General features: G+C 42.6%; 3 protein-coding genes across 3 annotated transcripts; 2 read left to right on the top strand and 1 right to left on the bottom strand.

Moving 5' to 3' along the window:
• Window positions 1-1,802: 1,802 nt before the first annotated feature.
• dgcr8 (DGCR8 microprocessor complex subunit) lies at window positions 1,803-11,481 on the top strand. The gene is made up of 14 exons (XM_029439565.1): window positions 1,803-1,930; window positions 2,255-3,211; window positions 4,039-4,207; window positions 5,161-5,303; window positions 5,715-6,054; window positions 6,143-6,340; window positions 7,533-7,634; window positions 7,814-7,912; window positions 8,041-8,123; window positions 8,343-8,443; window positions 8,908-9,014; window positions 9,151-9,278; window positions 9,443-9,556; window positions 9,727-11,481. The coding sequence occupies exons 2-14, from the start codon at window positions 2,537-2,539 to the stop codon at window positions 9,808-9,810; spliced, it is 2,343 nt and encodes a 780-aa protein (XP_029295425.1). The 5' UTR covers window positions 1,803-1,930; window positions 2,255-2,536; the 3' UTR covers window positions 9,811-11,481.
• Window positions 11,482-11,526: 45 nt separating this feature from the next.
• Window positions 11,527-15,654, bottom strand: trmt2a (tRNA methyltransferase 2A). Its single transcript, XM_029439566.1, has 12 exons — window positions 15,534-15,654; window positions 14,444-15,082; window positions 14,249-14,357; window positions 13,966-14,147; window positions 13,758-13,872; window positions 13,561-13,676; window positions 13,357-13,468; window positions 13,021-13,143; window positions 12,691-12,766; window positions 12,455-12,571; window positions 12,284-12,380; window positions 11,527-11,934 (listed from the first exon to the last, which is right to left on the bottom strand). The coding sequence occupies exons 2-12, from the start codon at window positions 15,067-15,069 to the stop codon at window positions 11,790-11,792; spliced, it is 1,818 nt and encodes a 605-aa protein (XP_029295426.1). The 5' UTR covers window positions 15,070-15,082; window positions 15,534-15,654; the 3' UTR covers window positions 11,527-11,789.
• Window positions 15,655-16,607: 953 nt separating this feature from the next.
• On the top strand, window positions 16,608-21,869 carry ranbp1 (RAN binding protein 1). Its single transcript, XM_029439481.1, has 6 exons — window positions 16,608-16,764; window positions 18,306-18,439; window positions 18,556-18,713; window positions 19,605-19,733; window positions 19,975-20,043; window positions 20,432-21,869. The coding sequence occupies exons 1-6, from the start codon at window positions 16,750-16,752 to the stop codon at window positions 20,578-20,580; spliced, it is 654 nt and encodes a 217-aa protein (XP_029295341.1). The 5' UTR covers window positions 16,608-16,749; the 3' UTR covers window positions 20,581-21,869.
• Window positions 21,870-22,168: the final 299 nt, after the last annotated feature.

Here is a 22,168-nt window from a genome sequence, read left to right on the forward strand (position 1 = left end):
CTCACCTGAAGAAAGCCGTTAAGTGGTTTAGAAACTCAAACTGGACAAAGATTTGTGCAAATATTTAATATCTATTAATTCTAAGCGCTCTACACTTACTGGGCTAAAAGAGTTTTGAAGCAAATGTCCACTATCTTGTGTGTAAAGGGGTGTTTCAATGAGGACACACTTAACCAGTGGCCCCTTTGGTTAATGTCAACTCTGCAGGAGCCCATAAAAGCAGAAGAATCCACACTTTCATGTGTCCTTTGATCCGCTGTCAGCTTTCAGATAACCATGTGGCTGTCCAAGGCATCGTACAGCAGACCTACTTCTCTTTTTCACATGTGGCATTTTGACACGGTGTAAAATATGACATGTACACATGCAACTAATGAATTATGGCTGAATTCCTTATTTGTTTTCTGCGGACAACATACAGTATATGTTTGAGCTGAATTATGTTAATTTGAGACTCAACACTTGAACTGAACAGAGTTCTTAAACTGCTGCGCGTTGTCACTGATCTACTGCTATTGAACAGTGACCCCAACTGGCAAGTTCAGATATTGAGATTCACATGATCCTCAAGACTTTAGGATGTACTATTATACTTATGATACATTCTGTGACACTGCCATCTTAATCTGATCAGCACAAAAGAAAACCATGAAAACAAGCTGTGTTGGGTGCTGATGGCCTAGTGGTGTAGTGGTGCGCCTTCCAAACAAAACACTAGAAGGTCGGGAGTTCAATACCAAGCAGCCACCAACTCCCGACCCTTAGCAAGGTACATAACCCTGAGTTGCTCCAGGGAGACTGTCCCTGTACTTAGTTCAATGTAAGTTTTCTCACACAGCATAGCCAACCAACAGTCCTGTTTTGGTTCAGGTTTATCGCTGCAACAGCCGCTCCTGCAGACACTCTGTACAACATCAGGAGGACACGTCCCCTACTGACCCAGAAGGTGACGCAGGTTCTGGTTCAGGCTCTTGTCATCTCACACCTTGACGACTGCAGCTCCCTCCTGGCTGGACTGCCTGCATGTGCCATCTGACCTCTACAGCTCATCCAGAATGCAGCAGCAAGTTCTCCCACAATGCACCACTCCTCCACTCCCTTCACTGGTTACCAGTGGCAGTGCTTCAAGACTCTGGTGCTGGTCCACTGTGCTGTGAATGGATCAGTTCCTTCCTACATCCAGGCCACGGTCAAACCATACACCCCAGCTTGCTCACTTCGCTCCGCATCGGCCAATCAGCTGCTCCATCACTGCGAGTGGGACCCAGATACCCCTCAAACAAAACCTGCCTGTTTGCTATCCTGCTCAAAAATGGTGGAACGAGCTCCACATTGATATCAGGTCAGCAGACAGTCTTCACACCTTCCATCGCAGACACAAAAAAAATGAGCACAAAGGTTTGCAACTACATGCAAGTCAACCACCAAACAGGGAAAATGGGTTCATGACAAACTAAACGACTTTCAGATCTTTAAAACAGAGACAGACTTGTAGGTGTTGCAGTGTGTGGTGCAGAACCTGTGCAGGTTGTACACTTATTTTATATTTTAGTAAATAAATCACAGTTCCATAAAATATATCTTGAACCGAGAAGTGAATTTATTCATTTGTTTCCATTTTTTATTTCTTGAATATTCTGGCGTTTACATATTTTGTTGCTCATCGGCGAAAATGTATAATGTTAATGGTGTTATGTTGATTGGTCGAATCTTACCAGTGACGTCGTAGAAGGACGTTGTGATTGGCCCGCTGATCGATCAATGATGTAAAAGCCGGTACTGTGGGGGCGGGGCCTGAGTTGGTTTGGCGCTTTGGTGTCTTCAAGATGGCGGGGCTGCAGTTGAGGCAGTATGGCGACGCGTGGAGAATATAATAATTCTTGAAAGGTAGTCAGGTGCCCAATAGAAGACAGCCGTGTCATATTAATCGGTGAGTATTTGTGTAATAACTCGTTGCCGGGCTAGCTGAACACTTCTACGTGTGTGGAAGTGTGTCCTGCTTTATGTTTATGCTAGCATTAGCATGGATGTTAACGTAACCAGGGGCCCGTTGTGAGGCTGTACTCTGAACAGATGCGCTAAAACGACCTTCTTCCCCATTTTGTTTAATATTGATTTGCCTGTTATTTGAACTTGGAGAATCATATTCCCACGAAACATAGCCTATATATTATGTTGAAGCTTTGAATATCATTTTACGGTATTAGTGATGAAGTTGTACTAACGTTACTTTCACTGGTCCTTTTCTTTCTAGCTCCTAGAAGATACAAGTGGAGGATGATCAGAGCCTAGATCCCATATTAAGCTGAATGCATTGTGATTTCCAATAATTGAGACAGTGATTCTGAAAGCTGTCTACATTAATGAAAAGAACAATGTAGTCAGCTTAGCAATTTCACCTCTGGTACGTGGTCTATACAGGGATGTGCTTCTGCATGTTGCATTCTGGGTTTAGATAAGAAGAAAGTCTCTTAACAGGTCAGATTTTAGAATACATTATCAGTCGGTATAAGTGTTAGTTCGTTACACAGAGGAAATGGAGATAGATGATGTGCTCCCCCCTCTCCCCTTGGAGCCACCTGGTGATTTTGGCCAAGATGAGGGCATAGCACCTCCACCACCTCCCCTGCAAACGTCCAGTGACGCAGAGGTAATGGACGTTAGCTCTGGTGGTGATGGATACACATACACCCCAGGGGACGGGGAAGCAACGTCACAGCAGCCCCTCAGCAAAGGCTCGATAACTTTCTGTAGCCACCTCTCAGATGAGGCCAATCCCGAACCACAGTGCCCCAGAACAGCCCGCCACGCTCCCCCAGTCACCGGGTTCCTACCAAACCTCCAGCTGCTCAGAGATGTTAAGATCCGTGTAAGCTTCACTGAAAGCAGCAATAGCAAAGACAGGAAGGTTTTGTACACAGGTGAAGGGCAAGAGGGAAGAAGCGATGACTGCTTAGACAGCATAAATGGTGAGTTGCATGACTCGATGAGCGAGCAGGAGGTAGCTGAGGGTAGCTCTGGAGCAGGAAACAGACCAGAGGAGTCTGATGTAGACATGGAAAACAAGGTAGAGTTTGCGGTCCTGGATGAGTTGGATGACTTCTACGAGAACTTCCTGGATCACGACGATGTGGATCATGGTGGCTTTAAGTCTGAGGTCATAGTTCAGCAGGAGCAAGCAGATGAGGAGGCCGTGGGTTTCTCCTATGAGGTACGTCTGTTCTTGTGTTGGCAGAAACATTGTGATTATCAGTCACACACACACACACACACACACACACATTCGAACAGAGACAACGTATGCCTTCATACAGCCCATACAAGAGACACTCCGCTATCATTTCAGTGAGACCACTGCAATGGCACAGCGCAGGTGCACACATGGCATTAACAAAAAACAAGGTTGAACGTGGGTTCAACCTTGTTTTTTGTTAATGCCATGTGTGCACCTGCGCACAACCTTTGCTGCAATGCAACATCATCTGCAGGGCACAAAATATGCACTTTTTATTATCCAGTGATCTCATAGATCTCCATCACTCCCCAGCCAAAAGAACAAATGTGAACATTCACCAGCCGGTGGACAAAAGTAGTGGTAGTTTTATCAATCGTTGCATTGTAAGATTTTAAAATAATTACTATCATCTATTTCTTTGTTTATTACCAAATACCGTATCTAAATTTCCTTTGGAGTGGCGTTCATAAAAAGAAAACGTTGTAGTGTTGGGTTGTACGTTTAAAGCTCTGCTGTAGGAAAGAAAAGCACAAACATTTAGGAGTGTGTTGTTGTTTCTTTGTTTGTATTACTGAACATGAGAAGTGAGATGCTGGAAGAGGTTAGTGCCATTTCTGATTTCTCCCATTCAATGCTGGGTTTCCTTTTTTTAATGCAAAAATAGTTTTGTGCTTGTATTAAAGTGGTGCTGATGATTCTTCCTCTATCGTAGTAGAATGCCTACTATGGCGTCACATCAGACGAAACTCCCTTACACGGGTGACCCATCCTTCTCTCCCGGCCTTAACGATTCACTCTTCCAGGAGGAGTTTGACAATGATGTGGATGCTCTGCTGGAGGAGGGCATGCCAGTCGCAAAAAAGATGCGTCCAGCAGATGACAACAATGGCGACAACAATGACAGTGATCATCCGTCAGATGGCGAAGGAGGTGTTCAGCCCATGATGACCAAAATTAAGACTGTCCTGAAGAGTGAGTGGAGGATCTGTTTTAGGGTTGGGCACGATCAAGACCATATGGAATCTAGTTTCAGCACGATGTGACACTCTTTCAGTCTGTGCTACAGGATGGTGTTGTGTTTAGAGCTTTTAGTATGATGTTGCATGAGGGTGCATTGCTGATAAAGTGTTTTGGGACTTGGTTAGCAGAAGTGGTGAGAACTGCAGAACTAAAACACTTCCTCTGTGTTGCAATCAAAACGCACACGCTGATCGGCACCTTTGGTTCATGCACACGGGTGTTGGTGAGATGTAAAACACCACATGTGAGGAGTCGGGTGTGAAATCCTAACGGGACGAGTCTGAGCGTAAATGTTAAAAGTTGTAAACACTCTTGTTTTAGAAATGACATTTTCTTTCTACACGATGTTCAAACAAGCTCAGAGGTCCAACATGCTGCGATACGTAACACAACTAAACTTATGTGTAACAACTATATCAATATTTTGTTCTTTTTGATTAGTCCAATGTTGCACTATTAGGTGACACAGTGAATAAGTCCTAACCCTGTGAACCTTACCTCCTTTTCTTAAGATTAAAATATTTAACATTTATTCCCAGCCTGAGGCTGTAGTAGCAGTAGTTGCATCTGGGACGTCCCGACTAAGAATTGACAGTTGAATGTGATTGGTCAAGTCTTGTTATTGTTTTGTTTGTATGTAAATCTGTATAATTCAGCACCCCCGTAAAGCTTGAGTGGAATGATCCTTTGTTCCATAACCACATTGTCTCGTCACCGCGTCGAACCGACTGAGATTAGCGTATCGGGGTCACGACTAATGTGAATATCTATCCACTGATTGTCACAAATTAGGAGCTTTGTTGCAACGCATCAAAGTCTTTTAATAATTATTAGATAAAGGTTAGCCACATAAAGTAATAGTGCTGTAATTTGTGCCTGCATTTTTACGTTTCCCCCGACGCCAGGTCGTGGGCGTCCACCCACCGAGCCTCTCCCTGATGGATGGATCATGACATTCCATAACTCAGGCATTCCAGTGTACCTGCACAGAGAGACCCGGGTGGTCACCTGGTCCAGACCGTACTTCCTTGGGACTGGCAGTATTAGGGTGAGTGTCTAATTCACTTGGCACACTGTGAACGGTGTTTGATCTTATACGTTGTGCACACAGAGAACATTGGTGCTGGTCCACGAAGATTTGAATATCAAATGGGAGAAATTCTGGTCAAATGTGTGTTTATTGAGCTTAAAGCCAACGAGCAGGCCGGCTACATAAAGAAGGAAGCAGTCGCAGCATCAGCAGTCGCAGCATCAGCAGTCGCCGCATCAGCAGTCGCAGCATCAGCAGTCGCAGCATCAGCAGTCGCCGTGACTTCAGCATTGTTGAGCACCACAAACTACAATCTGCCCCTGATGTTCTCTTCTCTCATCTGCAACTTAAAAGAATTTAAAAGCGTGAAAATGTTGCAGCTTATCTCTTGACAGTCACTTAACATTTAGCTCTTCTTTCTTGATACAGAAACACGACCCTCCCACCAGCAGCATCCCTTGTCTACACTACAAGAAAATTAAGGATCGGGAGGAAAAGGAGCTGATTGAGGAGATGACACATAAGGTGGAGGAGTCTCCTGTCATGCCCGCCGACGAGGCCAATGGTGAAGAGACGGCAGGCAAGTCAGATGTCACAGCTGAGGAGCAGGACGGCGTCCTGCCCCCCGCTACAACTGAAGGTGACCCAGATGGAGAGGGTACCACCAATAACACCCTGCCGGTTAAAAAGCCCCATCCCTTTGACCTTGCCCACGGAGCCTTAGGACAAGTGAGGGCCAAGGTGGAGGTGTGCAAGGACGAGTCCATAGGTAAAGGCTTTTCATAGTATGTAACTATAGCAACCATCTCCTTTTGAAAAGTCATTGTTGAACTCAAGTTGATCGACCCTCCCCACAGACCTGGAAGAGTTTCGCCTCTACCTGGTCAAATGCTTTGACTTTGAACAAGTCACCGTAAAGAAGTTTCGTACCTGGGCCGAGCGAAGGCAGTTCAACAGAGACATGAAGAGGAAGCAGGCCGAGACCGAGAGACCCATCCTGCCTGCCAACCAGAAGCTCATCACGCTGTCGGTCCATGATGCACCCACTAAGAAAGGTAAGCGTTCTATAGATTCATGTTTCTAAGAAGAAGGCGAGGGATATCTTTCATCATCAGTAACATAAAAACAAAAACCCTACGTTAACCCTTATGCCGTGGAACAGTCATCTCAACAGCCATACGGCATCTGAGTGACATTTGTTTGCGTTGATGAGCATGGCCAGTAAATCAGTTACTGCACGTAACAAAGCGAGGACCTGTGAGTCGTTTCCTCTCCTCCTGTGATTCGTTTCCTCTCCTCCTGTGATTCGTTTCCTCTCCTCCTGTGATTCGTTTCCTCTCCTCCTGTGATTCGTTTCCTCTCCTCCTGTGATTCGTTTCCTCTCCTCCTGTGAGTCGTTTCCTCTCCTCCTGTGATTCGTTTCCTCTCCTCCTGTGATTCGTTTCCTCTCCTCCTGTGATTCGTTTCCTCTCCTCCTGTGATTCGTTTCCTCTCCTCATGTGATTCGTTTCCTCTCCTCATGTGATTCGTTTCCTCTCCTCATGTGATTCGTTTCCTCTCCTCCTGTGATTCGTTTCCTCTCCTCATGTGATTCGTTTCCTCTCCTCATGTGATTCGTTTCCTCTCCTCATGTGATTCGTTTCCTCTCCTCATGTGATTCGTTTCCTCTCCTCATGTGATTCGTTTCCTCTCCTCATGTGATTCGTTTCCTCTCCTCATGTGATTCGTTTCCTCTCCTCATGTGATTCGTTTCCTCTCCTCCTGTGATTCGTTTCCTCTCCTCATGTGATTCGTTTCTCTCCTCATGTGATTCGTTTCCTCTCCTCATGTGATTCGTTTCTCTCCTCATGTGATTCGTTCCTCTCCTCATGTGATTCGTTTCCTCTCCTCATGTGATTCGTTTCCTCTCCTCATGTGATTCGTTTCCTCTCCTCCTGTGATTCGTTTCCTCTCCTCCTGTGATTCGTTTCCTCTCCTCATGTGATTCGTTTCCTCTCCTCATGTGATTCGTTTCCTCTCCTCCTGTGATTCGTTTCCTCTCCTCATGTGATTCGTTTCCTCTCCTGCTGTGAAGTTTCAGGAACTTGCTAATTGTCAGCTTTAGATCTTTTTGCAGAAAGTGTGGAAATGAAAAGTAAACTTCCAAAACTCCACGTGTTATTTGCGAGTATGACATATTTCTACTCTAATTGTTAAAGATGTCCTTTGAGTGTATTGTTTGTGATTTAAATGTTTCTATTGGAACAGAATTTGTCATCAACCCGAACGGGAAGTCTGAAGTTTGCATCTTGCATGAATATATGCAGCGAGTCCTAAAGGTTCGACCTGTTTACAACTTTTTTGAATGTGGTAAGTTCTTTTTCTTTCTTTGTCTTTAACAAATGTCTTTAGTGAATGTATTCAAAGTCACTATTGCCATGTTATGATGTAAATCTGCTCATTCTGTTGTCTTCTATTGCGATGACCTCCTCTATAAAGTGTAGTTTGTCACAAGAGGTCAAATCTAAGTGAAGTGTTGATCCCTGCAGAGAACCCAAGTGAACCCTTTGGAGCGTCGGTCGTTATAGACGGAGTCACGTACGGCACAGGAACCGCAAGTAGTAAAAAACTTGCCAAGAATAAAGCTGGTAACTTGTTTTATTTACTTATTGCCATTATGTCAGATTACAATATATATTGTTACTGTACACGAGACGGTCTCACAGGTTCTTTTTCATGTTGTAATACGTCACTGGTCATTTGGTGTAAACTTCAGCTCGAGCCACACTGGAAATCCTCATCCCTGACTTTGTGAAGCAGACCTCGGAGGAGAAGCCCGTTGAGGGCGATGAACTGGAGGTACTTTATTTTACATAAATGTATGTTTTTAACTCCGTATTGTTTTAGTTAAGTGGAATACAGTCAGTTAAAGTATGTATCAGTAACAATGAAGGCAGGTAGCAGTGTTTAGACGACAAGAATTGTTGCCTTGAAAGCATCTTTAGAATAAGTATGACACTATATAATAATAATAATAATAATAATAATAATAATAATAATATGTACTCTGCTCCACAGTATTTTAATCATATCAATATAGAAGACTCGAGGGTGTATGAGCTGACCAACAAAGCGGGACTACTTTCGCCATATCAGATTCTTCATGAGTGCCTTAAAAGGTAAGGGGTCGTGCATAATGCAAAGTACATTTTAATTAATATTTTTGGTTGTAATTTGTATAAAAAAAATAATATATATATATTATATATATTTTTTTATATATATTTGATATATATTATATATATATATATATATATATATTAATTATATATATATATATTAATTATATATTGATTGATTGATTATATATTGATTGATTGATTGATTTATTTATATTTATTATTTATTTATTTATATATATATAAAATATTATATCTGTAAAGAGTTTAGTGTGATGCAGTTCATTGCAATTGAACACCCGTCCTTGCATTTAATGTGTGTTTTTAAGGGGACTACAACTTGCATGTGGTTGTAGAATGATTAATAGAAATTAAATTGATGACCTGTTCTGTCACTGTTGCCAAGGGCAACAAAATGGCAGGTTGCAGATGTATATTTAAAATGTGCTGTGTGTTTCCTGCAGAAACCATGGAATGGGAGACACCAGCATTAAATTTGAGGTGATCCCAGGGAAAAACCAGAAGAGTGAATATGTGATGACGTGTGGGAAGCACACCGTGCGGGGCTGGTGTAAGTCGACCCTCCTCCTCATTTCAGTCCATGTGTAGAGCTGAAGATGAGTGTTCATTTGCATAACCATGTTTTCTTTCACCTTCAACATGCGTGTAGCTTTCAGTGAAAATGTTTTTTGTGCGTGTGCCACCAGGCAAGAACAAGAGGGTGGGAAAACAACTAGCATCGCAGAAGATCTTGCAGATGCTTCATCCTCACGTCAAGAACTGGGGCTCACTGCTGCGCATGTACGGCAGAGAGAGCAATAAGATGGTCAAGAAGGTAAGTTCTCTCCTGAAGCAATTAACATCTCCCTGTTGACGTTAACGCGCTGCCTTGTTAGCGTCACTACCGCAGAACAACCCGTGAATAGTGCCAGTAATGAGGATAGTGCTTCATTATGCACGCACAGCTCCATTAATTTTAACACCACTGATCTTTTGCAGGAGAACTCTGACAAGAGTGTGATCGAGCTCCAGCAGTACGCCAAAAAGAACAAGCCAAACCTTCATATCTTGAACAAACTGCAAGAAGAAATGAGGAAACTAGCCACGCAGAGGGTGAGAAGTGTTCGCTGCTGTGCCGCATGCGGAGTTTCTTTTTAGTTATAACATCCAAGTAGTTCAGCCGTGTATATTTTAGACTTGAGAATGGATTGAGCTTTCTTATTTTTAACATCTTGTACCAGTTCCCTAATATTGTGGTGACTTTGATTGTATTTCTGTACCAGGAGGAAACCAGGAAGAAACCCAAGATGACCATAATGGAGTCTGCCCAGCCGGGGAGTGAGCCCCTCTGCACTGTTGACGTTTGAGTCTTGAAATCACTGATGAACCACGGCACTGAAACCTCGTCACTGTCTGACATCACACGCACCGCCATCCCTCACTAAATATGCATCAGACCTAATGGCAATATAGTTCCACGTTGACCAGGCCAGTAGAGCTGATTGCTTCGCCCGTGTTTTATTGGTTCAGCTGGTAGATGTGCACTAACTGACAGTAGAGCAGATATCGTCTACCTCTCTAGATGCATCCTCGCTATATGGCTCTAGAAAAAAGAATCACCCACGCTGCAGAGAAGTAAACATGACATGATAACATATGAACCACATCACAATAGAAACGCATGCCTCTTTGATCGCGAACACTCCACCCCTTGGTTTTGTTTTGAAGTGTCGTTTTCAACAGTCGCCGTCTTAGAGCGCCGCCAGTATTTACTTTTGTTTGTGCTTAACGTATTTGAAAGGGACTACTAATACTTGTGTATTTATACTATTCATTTTAATTGGGGAAACAAAGTTACTAGTTTATTGGGTCTTTTAATGGTCGGTGTTATGAATACGTTCTGTTGCTCCTCAGAATGGACAGTTTGCGGTCTTGGTTTGCACGATCTTCAGAAGATGCATTGTGAAGTGACGACCACGCAGAACTATTGTTATGCACTTGTGTCATGTCGCTGGTACAGGAATAACTTTGGTGTGTGTGTGTGTGTGTGTGTGTGTGTGTGTGTGTGTGTGTGTGTGTGTGTGTGTGTGTGTGTGTGTGTGTGTGTGTGTGTGTGTGTGTGTGTGTGTGTGTGTGTGTGTGTGTGTGTGTGTGTGTGTGTGTGTGTGTGTGTGTGTGTGTGTGTGTGTGTGTGTGTGTGTGTGTGTGTGTGTGTGTGTGTGTGATTAAAGTACTAATGCCATGCACACAAACTATTTGGTACATTTCAACAGCTTTGTTTTGAGTTTGGGTGCCCTTAAGAAACCACATTGGCTACATGTTGCCTTAGTTAATCCATTTCATGAAGGGCTCAGAGTATAATGCCGTACATTGGACCTACAACAGGAAGTGGAAAGATCAAGCCCCCTGTGCTCGATAAAGCATTTGTTTAGCCAATTAGTATTTTAATGAAGACAGCCTGTAAAGCATCAGCAACTTAAGGGACAAATGCCTCCAGCATGTGAGTTCTCAGACTCGTCTTAATGGATTGTGTGTGGTTTGCCATCATTGTGACCGTTGATCATATTTTCAGTAGAATACATTTTTCAAAAGGCAGCCTTGCAACATGTTGTTGGTACACTGACATGAACAAGCTGAAAGTCTGTATACCAAAGCTTACATACAGTCTTATGCATTTTATAGAATACTTAATGTTTCTGCAAACTGTACAGAAGAAACATCGAACAGGAATAAAACACTCATCAACTGCTGGAAGGAAATTAACTGCTGTGCATTCTGTCAAGTGTTTGGCCTGTGGGTTTTCTACTAAATATTCAAAGGCGCTTCAGTTGTGACGTTGTAGGTTGCTTTAAGAATGTGCTTTCCTTGTGTGTGTCTTACCACGTGTGTTTCAGTGAGAAGAAAATACTGCTTTTACATGTGTTGCTGTTGAGTTGTTTGAGTTGTTGCTGCCTAGAAAATGAAGTATGTATCTCAACCTGAGCTCCATGACTTCAGTGATTTGTTATGCAAAATAAAATGTCTTGACTAATGACGGACGGCTCTCTCTCTCTCTTCCACTCGCAGAATGATAGAACAACAAGTTAACGGAGGTGGCACGTTATAGGTTGAGCTATTTATTCCACAGTACTCACTTGTACAAGGTATCACGTTTCAGAAAATCAAACTTTTAATGTGGTTTTGAGTCGCAGCTCAAAGTAAACAGCTGACAAACCGTGCGTTGCATACTGTATTGACACTACGTTTATTTAAAACAAATTAATATTGCAATACAGAGTCTGAAGCGTGGGGAAGAGTTATTTTGGATGAACTGACCGTTCTAAAAAAAAGGTAAGACCCTATCTCTTCATTTCTTGCTGGAGTCGTAGTCCACTCTCTCCAGCAGCAGGAGCATCTCCACGTGGATGGTCTGAGGGAACAGGTCCACGGCCATGGCTCTCACGGGTCGGAACGGCGCCCCGCGAACTCTGTTGGATGGCGCTCTGCACAGACTAAAAGACAAAAGGTTCAAACACCAATTTATAGAATTGGCAACCTTTAAAAATGATATCCAATATGACAGAAATATTTAGTCAGATGTTACAAACTAATTGATTTAAAGGAATAATTCACCCACAAAATGCTCGTTAGTAGAACTCAGCTGGTGTTTAATGAAGAACACTTCGTTGTTCTTGCTGCTAAACATTTACTTTAGAAACACGTCTCTGTTTTTGTTTCTCCGTTCTCTTCAAGAATTCAAAGTAACGGCGAGTAATTGATATATAAAAGACCTTTTTGCATGTGAAGTATTCCTTAAATCCTAATTGCTGCTTTAAAAACAGCCAAACTTCAAACACTTACTCGATGAAGTTGGTCATGGCTGCCTTAGCATTGCATGCCACATAAACCAGCCTCTTCAGGTGCTCCGCCTTCCTGATGGCCAGAACCACCTTGGAATCTGTTTAACAAAAACAATTAACTAATCTGACAAAGTGTGTGACATTAATTTCCATGTGTTGGCCGTTTACTCACGTAGCCCCGCCCTCGGTGGATCCACTATGGCTGTGACGTTGGACGACACGAGAGCATTGACAATGTTGGGGAACACATCCTCCGCTTTCCCACAGTGAAACTCAACATTAGTCAGACCTTCAAATAGAGAAATAAAAACACTTGCGTTGCTCACTGTGCTGGTGAATACTTAACTCGACTCCTCTTCACACTTGTGACATGAATCACTGGCGGACTAATGGAATGAAACCTCTCACCGTTTAGCTTCGCATTAACTTTGGCATCCTCCACGGCTTCATGGCACATTTCAATCCCAATCACCTTCTTCACCCTCTAGAGACATGTTCAGAGCAGAAAGAATGAACATTTCAAAAGGATTTTGTTTGCAAACATCTTCCATCCCTTTGCCAATAAGTGTGCAAACATAATAGTGCAGAGGTTGCTGTGCGGGAGACGAGGTTAGGACCTGAATGTAACAGTTGTATTATACGTTTGCATTCCAATAGTAAGCTTAAATCTGCATGTGCAGACTGATGCAGCATCTACTAACTCCATCAGTCGGGTTTATAGAAACAGTCACAGGTCACCTTAGCCAGAGAGATGCCGATGGTTCCCGTCCCACAGCACACATCCAGAACTGTGCTGTCCTGATCCAGCTGGGCCCATTCCCCCACAGCAGAGTACAGCACCTCTGCAGCTCCTGTATTCACCTGCAGGGGACACCGTTCACTTTCATACAGTAAAGAAACCAGAAGATACTCACGTTTAAAGAGATTAATCTGCAGCTCTAGAGCTCGAGTGTCAGAAACCACATCTGTGCACACGATACATCTTCCTCATTCATAAACACCCACGACTTCCCCACTGACACGCGGGTGATGTCTACACTTGATCACAGGCGCTTTGCTGGAAATCTTTCTCACCTGGAAGAAGGAATGAGGAGATATTCTGAACTTAAGACCCAGGAGCTCTTCGTGGATGCTGCCCTCTCCAGCCACCAGCTCACAGGGCAAGTCCTCGAGGTTAGGAGAAGTCCTTGGGAGGCAAAAGCACTCATTTAGTGCAGCATTCAGACGCGTTTATCGTCTGCTCTCCACCGTTTGTCCTGCATCAGGATTTATTCTTACCTTTGACCCTCTCTAACAAAGTACAGAGACGTTACTCCGCTGTCTTTCCCCTCCCCTTCTGTAAAGTACGTCCTCATGGAGCTCTTCAATGCATTGACTTCCTCTTCTTCAAGTTTCTAGGGAGCCATTCAACAAATAAAAGACATCACAAAAGGATCTAACTTAAGCCCAGTTTGTAAAACAGAACATGTCCTCACCTGTGGGTTGAAGAACGCTACAGCCATGGCTTGTTTGGTCCTCGTAGTCCTCACGGTCAGCTGCTTCCAGTGTCCGTGGTACGTTTCAGGACTGTACACGGAGTACGATGTTGTCCTACATGCAAAATAAAGCCACATTAAATGCGATAGAGGCAGCGTACGTGTGACGACGTCTGTTTTCCGTGCCTCGCCATGGACTCTTGTGTACCTGATGAACTTCTGAAACTCTCGGACCACTCTCTTGGCCTCGGCTGAGACGTGGCGCGTCTCGCCCGGCCCGACCACAGCACAGGAGCCGCCTTTATATTTCCCCAGGCGGAACCCGACGGTCTTATCCTCTCCATCTGCTCCCACTGAAATAAGGAACTCGCACTTGTTTCTGTACTCCGTCTGCCACGATACAGGAGGAGAAATATGAAGAGGATTACTGCAACACGAGAGTACAGCAGCGTGCACTCACGACGAGTATACGAGCCGACATGTAGACGTACCTGTGTAGGAGACGGTCGGATAGCTTCCAGAGAACAACACATGTTGTTGTATTTCCCTTTCTGCGCAAACAGCCAGGGCAACATGGCTTTGTTGGTGCTGCCAATCTCTCTGGAAAAGAAACAGCGTAGTATTCATGTACATTTGTTTTGCAAAGCGCCCCCACGGACAGAACAACTTGTTATAACACCACTCACCTGGCGAGCCTCTGCAGAACCGCCTCCACCTCCTGCTCCTTCATCCTCAGCTGCTCCTCGTAAGGCACATTCCACAGAGGAGTCACCACGTTGGCGATCTGGACACTGAGCGGCTCCTCTTCCTCATCCCCCTCTGTCCGCTTGGATGGCGGCTGCCCTCCCGTGCCCTCCCCCTCCTCCTGCTGCTTCCTCTTCCTCAGGATGGGGTCTACTTTGGGTTTGGCCAGCCTGACGCTCAGCACCTGGCCCTTCCACTGCATGCCATGAACCATCTTCATGGCCTTGTCGCGCTCTTCCTCATTCTTAAAGGTGACGAAGGCAAACGTCTGCTTGCCGAACAGCTTGATTTTGTGCGGGTTGAGGCTGTGTTTGGCCAGGAACTTCTTCAGGTCGTTGAAGCCGGTGAACTTGGGGAGATTCTTGATCTCCACTTTGTAGATCTCAGACGTGAAGAGGTCCTCTTTGATGTAGCGGTACATGGAGGGGTCAGGAGTCGCCTCGGCCTCCCCTTCAGCTTTGACATCAGACTTTACGCCATCGCTGTTGGAGTCCTGGGGGGCGTCATCAGGCTTCTCCTCCTTTGAGGGTGGAGTATCAGCCACGGGGCTGTCACTAACATCTGCCATTACTCTGTTGATGCTGTAAAATAACAAAACAATTATTTGAGTCGGTCTTTCTTGATCTCTAGGATTTATGACATTTATTTTCTTAATAAAATATTAAAAACAGAACAAACACACCAATTAGCAGGCATGATGCAATCAAAAAGACAGAACATAAAAGTGTTTAGTTTCCTTTACAGTCAAATGACTCGAGTGTGCTCAGATATGAAGCTTAGATGTAACGGTGTAAACTAAAAATGTACGTTTAAATGTTAGAATAGCTTTTATGCATGCATTAAGTGCATTAAGTTTTGGCTGTATGGATGCTAAAATACTTCCACACTTGCGATGCACACAGGATCTAACGTTAGCCTCAGGGTGAGGTGGCAACCAACATGCACAGAGTCACCATTATCTATTTTACTATTTTAATATCAACAACAAACACATTCAATGGAAGTCCACACAATGTTTTCCTTGTGCCTTACCTTCTTATATTTACTTTCAATTCCACTCCTCACTAAAACGTACTGGACGCGGCCATGTTGCTTTAACCACGTGCGGCGCTGAACTCTGAACTCATTTAAAGTGGTAGTCACGAGCGTCACGTCCATCGTGTCTGCTTCTTTTTACTGCGTTTAAAGGATTTATATTACCAATTCAACAATAATGGTTTCAAATATATTAAGCTTTTTTATTTTCCCCTAAGGGAATTTTGTTTTTACCTCTGAATTTTATATTTGTTAAGACCATATGGACCACTACAGCACATTATAAATAAGGCAACACCTGCAATAATATAATAATAATAATAATAATAATAATAATAATAATAATAATAATAATAATAATAATAATAATAATAATAATAATACAAATTGTGGACTCTCTATATATTTTTGTGTTACAATGTGCAAAATACAACCCCATACAATATAGGTGCAAAGATAGTGTATTATAAAACAAAACAAAAATGTAAAATAACATTATACACAGAGAATACAATAAGAAGGGGCCAAATAGAGAGAGATAAAAGAAAACAGGTGTGCTTTAAACACTAGTAAAAGCATGATCACCCTTTGTTTTAAGCCTGGACTATGGAATCTATTATTATTATTATTATTATTATTATTATTATTATTATTATTATTATTATTATTATTATTATTATTATTACCTGCTCTTGAGGGCCTTGAGTTATGTTGTATATGTGTACTGTTCTCAAGTGTTCTTTACTGTATACATGTGCACAGAGAGTGGGATAAGGGATATACAGGGGGCCCACACCTTATTTTGATATTACAAAAATCAAAGTATAATAGTTTACCTATGTCCTGTCCTGGCTTATTTGAAAATGCTGATCCAGTTTTGACTTTTTCTTTTCTCTTCATGGATATAATTATTTCTTAAATGTTGCATCATATTTCAATATATTACATCCTATCATGTTTAAAGTACATACAGTGCAAGTTTTCAATCAACCAATAAGAAGTTTATATAATGATGTTTCTATTATAAACTTCTTATTGATTGATTGAAAACATTTTGAAAACCAGAGACGCGAGAGGTGCGCGCGCGACCATACGTAGGAAGTTCGTCGCGCCAAAGCCGTAACAGGAAGTGAGGAGCTGAGGGGAAACGGCGGCCAGTCCGGGATTTGAATCTATCTAACTACTTCCATAATCTACAAACATCTACATTAATATGGCAGACCCGAAGGTGAGGTCACGCATTTTAAGTCATCGAATGCATTATGTTCGCCTTGAAACCAAAATTGTGTGACAAACTACGTATTTAATATGTTGTAATTCGTCAAAGTTTGTAAAGGAAGCTGCGAGACAGATATACCGAGAATGATGTATTTCGTGTTGCTAGAAAAGCTAATGTGTTTTCAAGGCCATAATATGTGTTTAAAGATCAAGCACACTGTTGACAGACTTCTAGAAACGTCCAGAGCTACATGTTATACTCTAACGTATTCCTCCGGGGTTAACGTGAGCTCAGAAGTACTCTGAAGTGTGCAGCCAGTCAGCATGTTAACATTAACCTCACACACTGATCATTAGCTGCAGTGTGCACGTCTCTGCCGAGGATTTAACTAAACTGTCGCAGTCGTCAGCCACCTGAACGGGATATTTAACAACCTGCATGTAACCAGCTGGTCAAAGACAAAGAGGTTAGCAGGGTTCCCTGTCTTTGTCTGCCAAGCACAACAGTTGCTAACATTTGTTGGCTACTGTTAGCTTTGCTAGCATAGCGCTGGAGCCCGTGACTGCGTATTATCGGTCAGTTAGCACTCGCAATGATTCCCTGAGTGAAGTGCCAGTTAGCCTAAAAATCATGTCCACTAAACTACTCTCAAATGAAGGGGGGTACCGGTTCACGGTACACACCGTGATGTGGAAATACGGACGATCATCGTTAGCTCTCGACTAGCATGCTAGTGAAAGGCCTCGTTATCTCGCGTTAGCTAGGCAACTTCAAAATGAGTTGTCTTAGAAAAACAAAGTTCAACAACTATTTGATAACAACAATAAGGTAAATTACAACTGCGACAAACCCGACGATTTAATATATACATCTAATCTTTCAAGCTAGTGACCCTTTTGTATGACATTAATTATACCGTTATAGCGGTCTCTGTGGCTGCAGCGCTGTTAGCTTTCAGTTGGTTAGCGCTACCTTGCTAACCGCTAACTTGGGGCCCGGGGCATAATGGGGTATAAGTCGGGTTGCTACCCTAAAGAAAGGAAAGTCTCCCGCGTTTGGTCAGTTTTGCATCCGCTAATTGACACAGTACATAGTTATTCCCTCAGGGTCTTTTCACACTTTGTCACAGATCGTGAACTTGCGCACTTTTAACGATTAGCGGGTTTTTTTTTTTTAACCACGAGTCATTTTTGCATGAAGTGTGTGTTCATGTTACATTAGTACCGTGCATGTAATCGTATCCACATCAACGTGAGAACATGAAACTCCAAATAGAATTAAAGATGCTTGGCTCAGCATTAGCGATTTACTAAAGGCTTTGCCAGTTCTCATACAAAAGCTATACTTAACCAATGAGCTCTTAAATCCCTCCATTGAAGCACTCCTGGCCTGTTGGTCAATTGTCAGAACTCACTTTGTTTCAGTGAGTTTTAAAGAATCTCACTGGACCTATTCCACACGCTTAATTACTTTTAATTGACTGAATGTCTGACACAGATAACTGGCCTTTTTGTTTTATTATTATACTCATCCATTGTGTTTGCTTATAGGACCAGGAGGAGCATGAAACCACTGCAGAAACTGTAGAGGAGTCTAATCATGATCCCCAATTTGAGCCAATCGTGTCCCTTCCTGAGCAGGATGTGAAAACATTAGAAGAGGACGAGGAGGAACTCTTTAAAATGTAAGTTGTATGACTAGTGTTCTTTGTTCACTTGCATGTATTTGTCACAGAAGTGTTGTGATCTATTAATTGCAGACTGTTTGGGTAACCAGTATATCTTTTTTTTCTTCCTCCAGGCGGGCTAAACTATATCGTTTTGCCTCTGAGAACGACCCACCAGAGTGGAAAGAGAGAGGAACCGGTGACGTCAAGCTGCTGAAACACAAAGAGAAGGGCACAATCCGCCTGCTGATGCGGAGAGACCGAACCTTGAAGATCTGTGCCAATCATCACAGTGAGTCAAGCTGACAAATTAAAATTGTATTGCTATTTTATATCGCAAAACAAAATACAATTACAAAGAGAGGGGGGAAACAAACATCAACAGATTATAATAGCCCAAATTAAAATAACTATTTCCAAAATGTATCTCAAACTGTAGTAGTATGGTATCGCGCTATTTAAATGTTTCAGTGTATCTGCAGAAACCTCGAGTCTGGTATGTGGTAAACATTGTGTGTAGATGAGGGAATCAGGAAGTCTTGCACTCAATTTGCAGGTTATTGCATTCTGCAGCAGCAAACCAGTTTCACTTTTTGTGTTCTCACCGATCGAGAAGTTGTCTGTGACATCCTAAACTATGTTGTAGGTTCACTGGTTGACAAAGAATCCATCTCAGTTACATTAACAGCAGGCGTGCTCATGTAAGTGCTTTATACTGAATATTTGTATTCTCCCAAACAAACTACGAATTAATAAAGAGTTAAGATTTAGAAGACATGCACCCAGCACTACAATGAAGTAAGATTGTCATTATCTCCACTTTCTTATGTTGAAACAAGAGTAGGCAGCTAAAAGGGAAACACTGCAGGCTCTGCATGAATGCACCTAGTGTGTGTGTGTAATGTGGCACTAGTGCAGATGGCGTCCGTTATGAAACACGGGCGGCTTGTCTAAGTAAAGTTTGTGGTCACGGAATAGATGTAGAAGATGTGTTATGCAATGTCAACACATTATTTACTTTACTTTTCTCTGCAATACCTACCAAACTGTGAATTAAGCATTATAAAAATACATCCTGATAACATTTTCGGCTATATCGTCCAGCCCAATGAGCTCCTGCTGTGTATGTGCGTATATCTCTGCAACCACATGTTAACCTTATCCCCCCTCTTGTGAACTACAGTTGTGCCTAACATGGAGCTGAAGCCCAACGCTGGCAGTGACAGGGCATGGGTGTGGAACACACTAGCAGATTATGCTGACGAAAGCCCCAAACCTGAACTTCTGGCAATACGCTTTTTAAATGCAGAAAGTAAGTATTTATACATCTAATCCAATTTTACACTTAAAGTGCCCAATCCGATGATATAGTGATCACATTAAAGTGATTCACGACAGTAAGAAGCCCGTTGTCTGCATTTAAACTCCAGCAGCTACTTTCTTACAGGTTTTCGTCAATGCATCACGATGAAGCCGCCTCGTCGGCCATCATGCAACAGCACGTTGATGTATATATGTATATAGTATTTACTAACTCTCTGTTCTGTTTACAGATGCTCAGAAGTTCAAGGGGAAGTTTGATGAGTGCAAGGAGGAGGTCAGAAAAAGTCTAGGGGAAACAGGTACATGAATCTAAAGGTTTTATCAGGAATAGGCTTACAGTAAGATGTTTCTCAACTAATGTGGAAGTGTGTGTTTTTGTGCACACGTTTCACAAGGATGCAGACATAACTCTGTTCTTTGCTGTTCACTCCGGCATTTAACTTTTTCTGTCTGCGACATTACCAAGCAGAACGTTACACTCAGCTGGCTTTCTGTGAAGGCTGGTGTCAGTATGTTCTGCTACAATTCTGATTTAATCTAAAACGATACACTGCATGCGTTGTGCTGTATGAAGAAGGGGAACCTTCCTAAGACGTGACTTATGCAAAGTGAAAATAGCAGGAATGTTTTGTGAAGACAAAGTTACGTACCATCGAGTTGACTGCACATTTTACTGTTTTGCCACAGGCAATACTGATAGCGCCAACAAAGTGGCGGAGAAGCTGGAGGAACTCTCTGTAAAAGACAAGGCATCAGAAGAAAAGAAGAAAGAGGTCAAAAAGGAGACTGAGAAGAAAGAAGATGAGAAAAAGGAGGTGGAGGCTGAGAAGAATTGAGAACCAAGAACTTGCTTTGATGATTTTCAATTTGTCAGTCTTTCCTCTTTTTCTACAATAGACTCTAAATGAACTGAATTTGGACACTTGCATATTATTAGTTTCGTTTTTTATTATCTTTTTTTGCATCAAGATCACAAGTCATTGATGCCACTGGGCGGGGTCGGGGGGGGGGGATACAAGATAGTGAATTTATGAAAGGAAACAAAAGAAGCCCACTCATTCCCTCTGCACCATGGAATGCCACACTTTCCACCCTTGTCATCTGAAAAGAGGCTTGTGACAGTGATAATTCCCACATTGGGGTATTTTTTGTTTTGTTATTCTGAAGCAGAGTTTGTTAGTAGGGGGAAGAAGATAATGTAGCCTGCTTGTTAGCAGCACAGGGTCAGGGACCAGGTATTGTGGAGGTGCAGAAATATAAAATCCCATGATGCATCTCAGTGGGCCTTCTTAGCCTGTCCACTGTCACTTCCACAACAGCAAGTAAGGTGAAGAAGACTTCTCAGTGGATGCCTTGTAGAAGTAGTTCTTTGTAGGTTCCTTCTTTCATTAGTTCTGTTGGGAGCTGACTAGAAGAGGAATCCACTCCAGACAGTTGAGGGGCATCAGATGCGTGCTGCAGATCGCAGTGTCCACTGATTGGATATCAATCAGATGCACTTATCTAAGCATTTCATTTCTTTCCTTTTTTTTTTGTTTCTAATTATCTGAAAACCATTAAGTCCAAAGTCAACGGTTCATCAGAGTTTGATGCAGCTATGCTCTGACTTAAGTTCCTCACCAGGACATTGCGTTTGTGTTGTTTAGATCATAACATTCCCGGACTGTAAGCATGTAGAGTATATGTAACAGAGTGCCCTATCTGATCTGTGTGCTCACCACCCTCCTTTTCTTTCCACTAATTGAGTTCTTAACCTTGCCTCCAAAGTGCATCTAAGTGCCAGTGCATCTGTAAATACATGTATATGGATGAAATGTTGCTTTTCATTTGCACTCAAATGATTTGAAATGTTTCCTCCACCTTCGAATAAAAGCTGTCAAAGACCAAATTTGCATTCGTATTAAAAATCCCTCGATTCCTGGGATAGCTAACGATGAGATGCGCAGCTCTAAATAATACAGCGCTGTATACTGAAACCAGATTGTGTTGAGGGGTGTAGAGTTGAAACCAGATCATGTGACTGGCTGCATACAGTCCTGATGCTTGGATTGCATTTTGGCTTCTTAAAATGTCACTTCAACTGTTATTAAGCAACATCTATGAACTATAAAAGAAATAACTATCATGTTGTGCAGGTGTACCTTTTTTAACTCACAAGAATCATTCACTCAAAGAGTTGGAAACTTTATTTACTCTGCTCATTGGGAAATATTTCCTCTTCACAAAAATAGGAACGCATTTACATTTATAGTATATTCTATATTTTAACACATTAAACTTTCTATTTGAGCTTCAGAAAACAAAATCAGCTGGTGGCTGATGAAACAGATTAATGTCAGGAATGATCCCTGACCTGCAGTGATGTCCAGCCCCCCAAAAAAGTACATTGGACTAATGGCAGTCATCTTAAAGAGGAATGACATC

This window comes from Cottoperca gobio, chromosome 9, assembly GCF_900634415.1.
Source record: "Cottoperca gobio chromosome 9, fCotGob3.1, whole genome shotgun sequence".
NCBI lineage: Eukaryota > Metazoa > Chordata > Actinopteri > Perciformes > Bovichtidae > Cottoperca > Cottoperca gobio.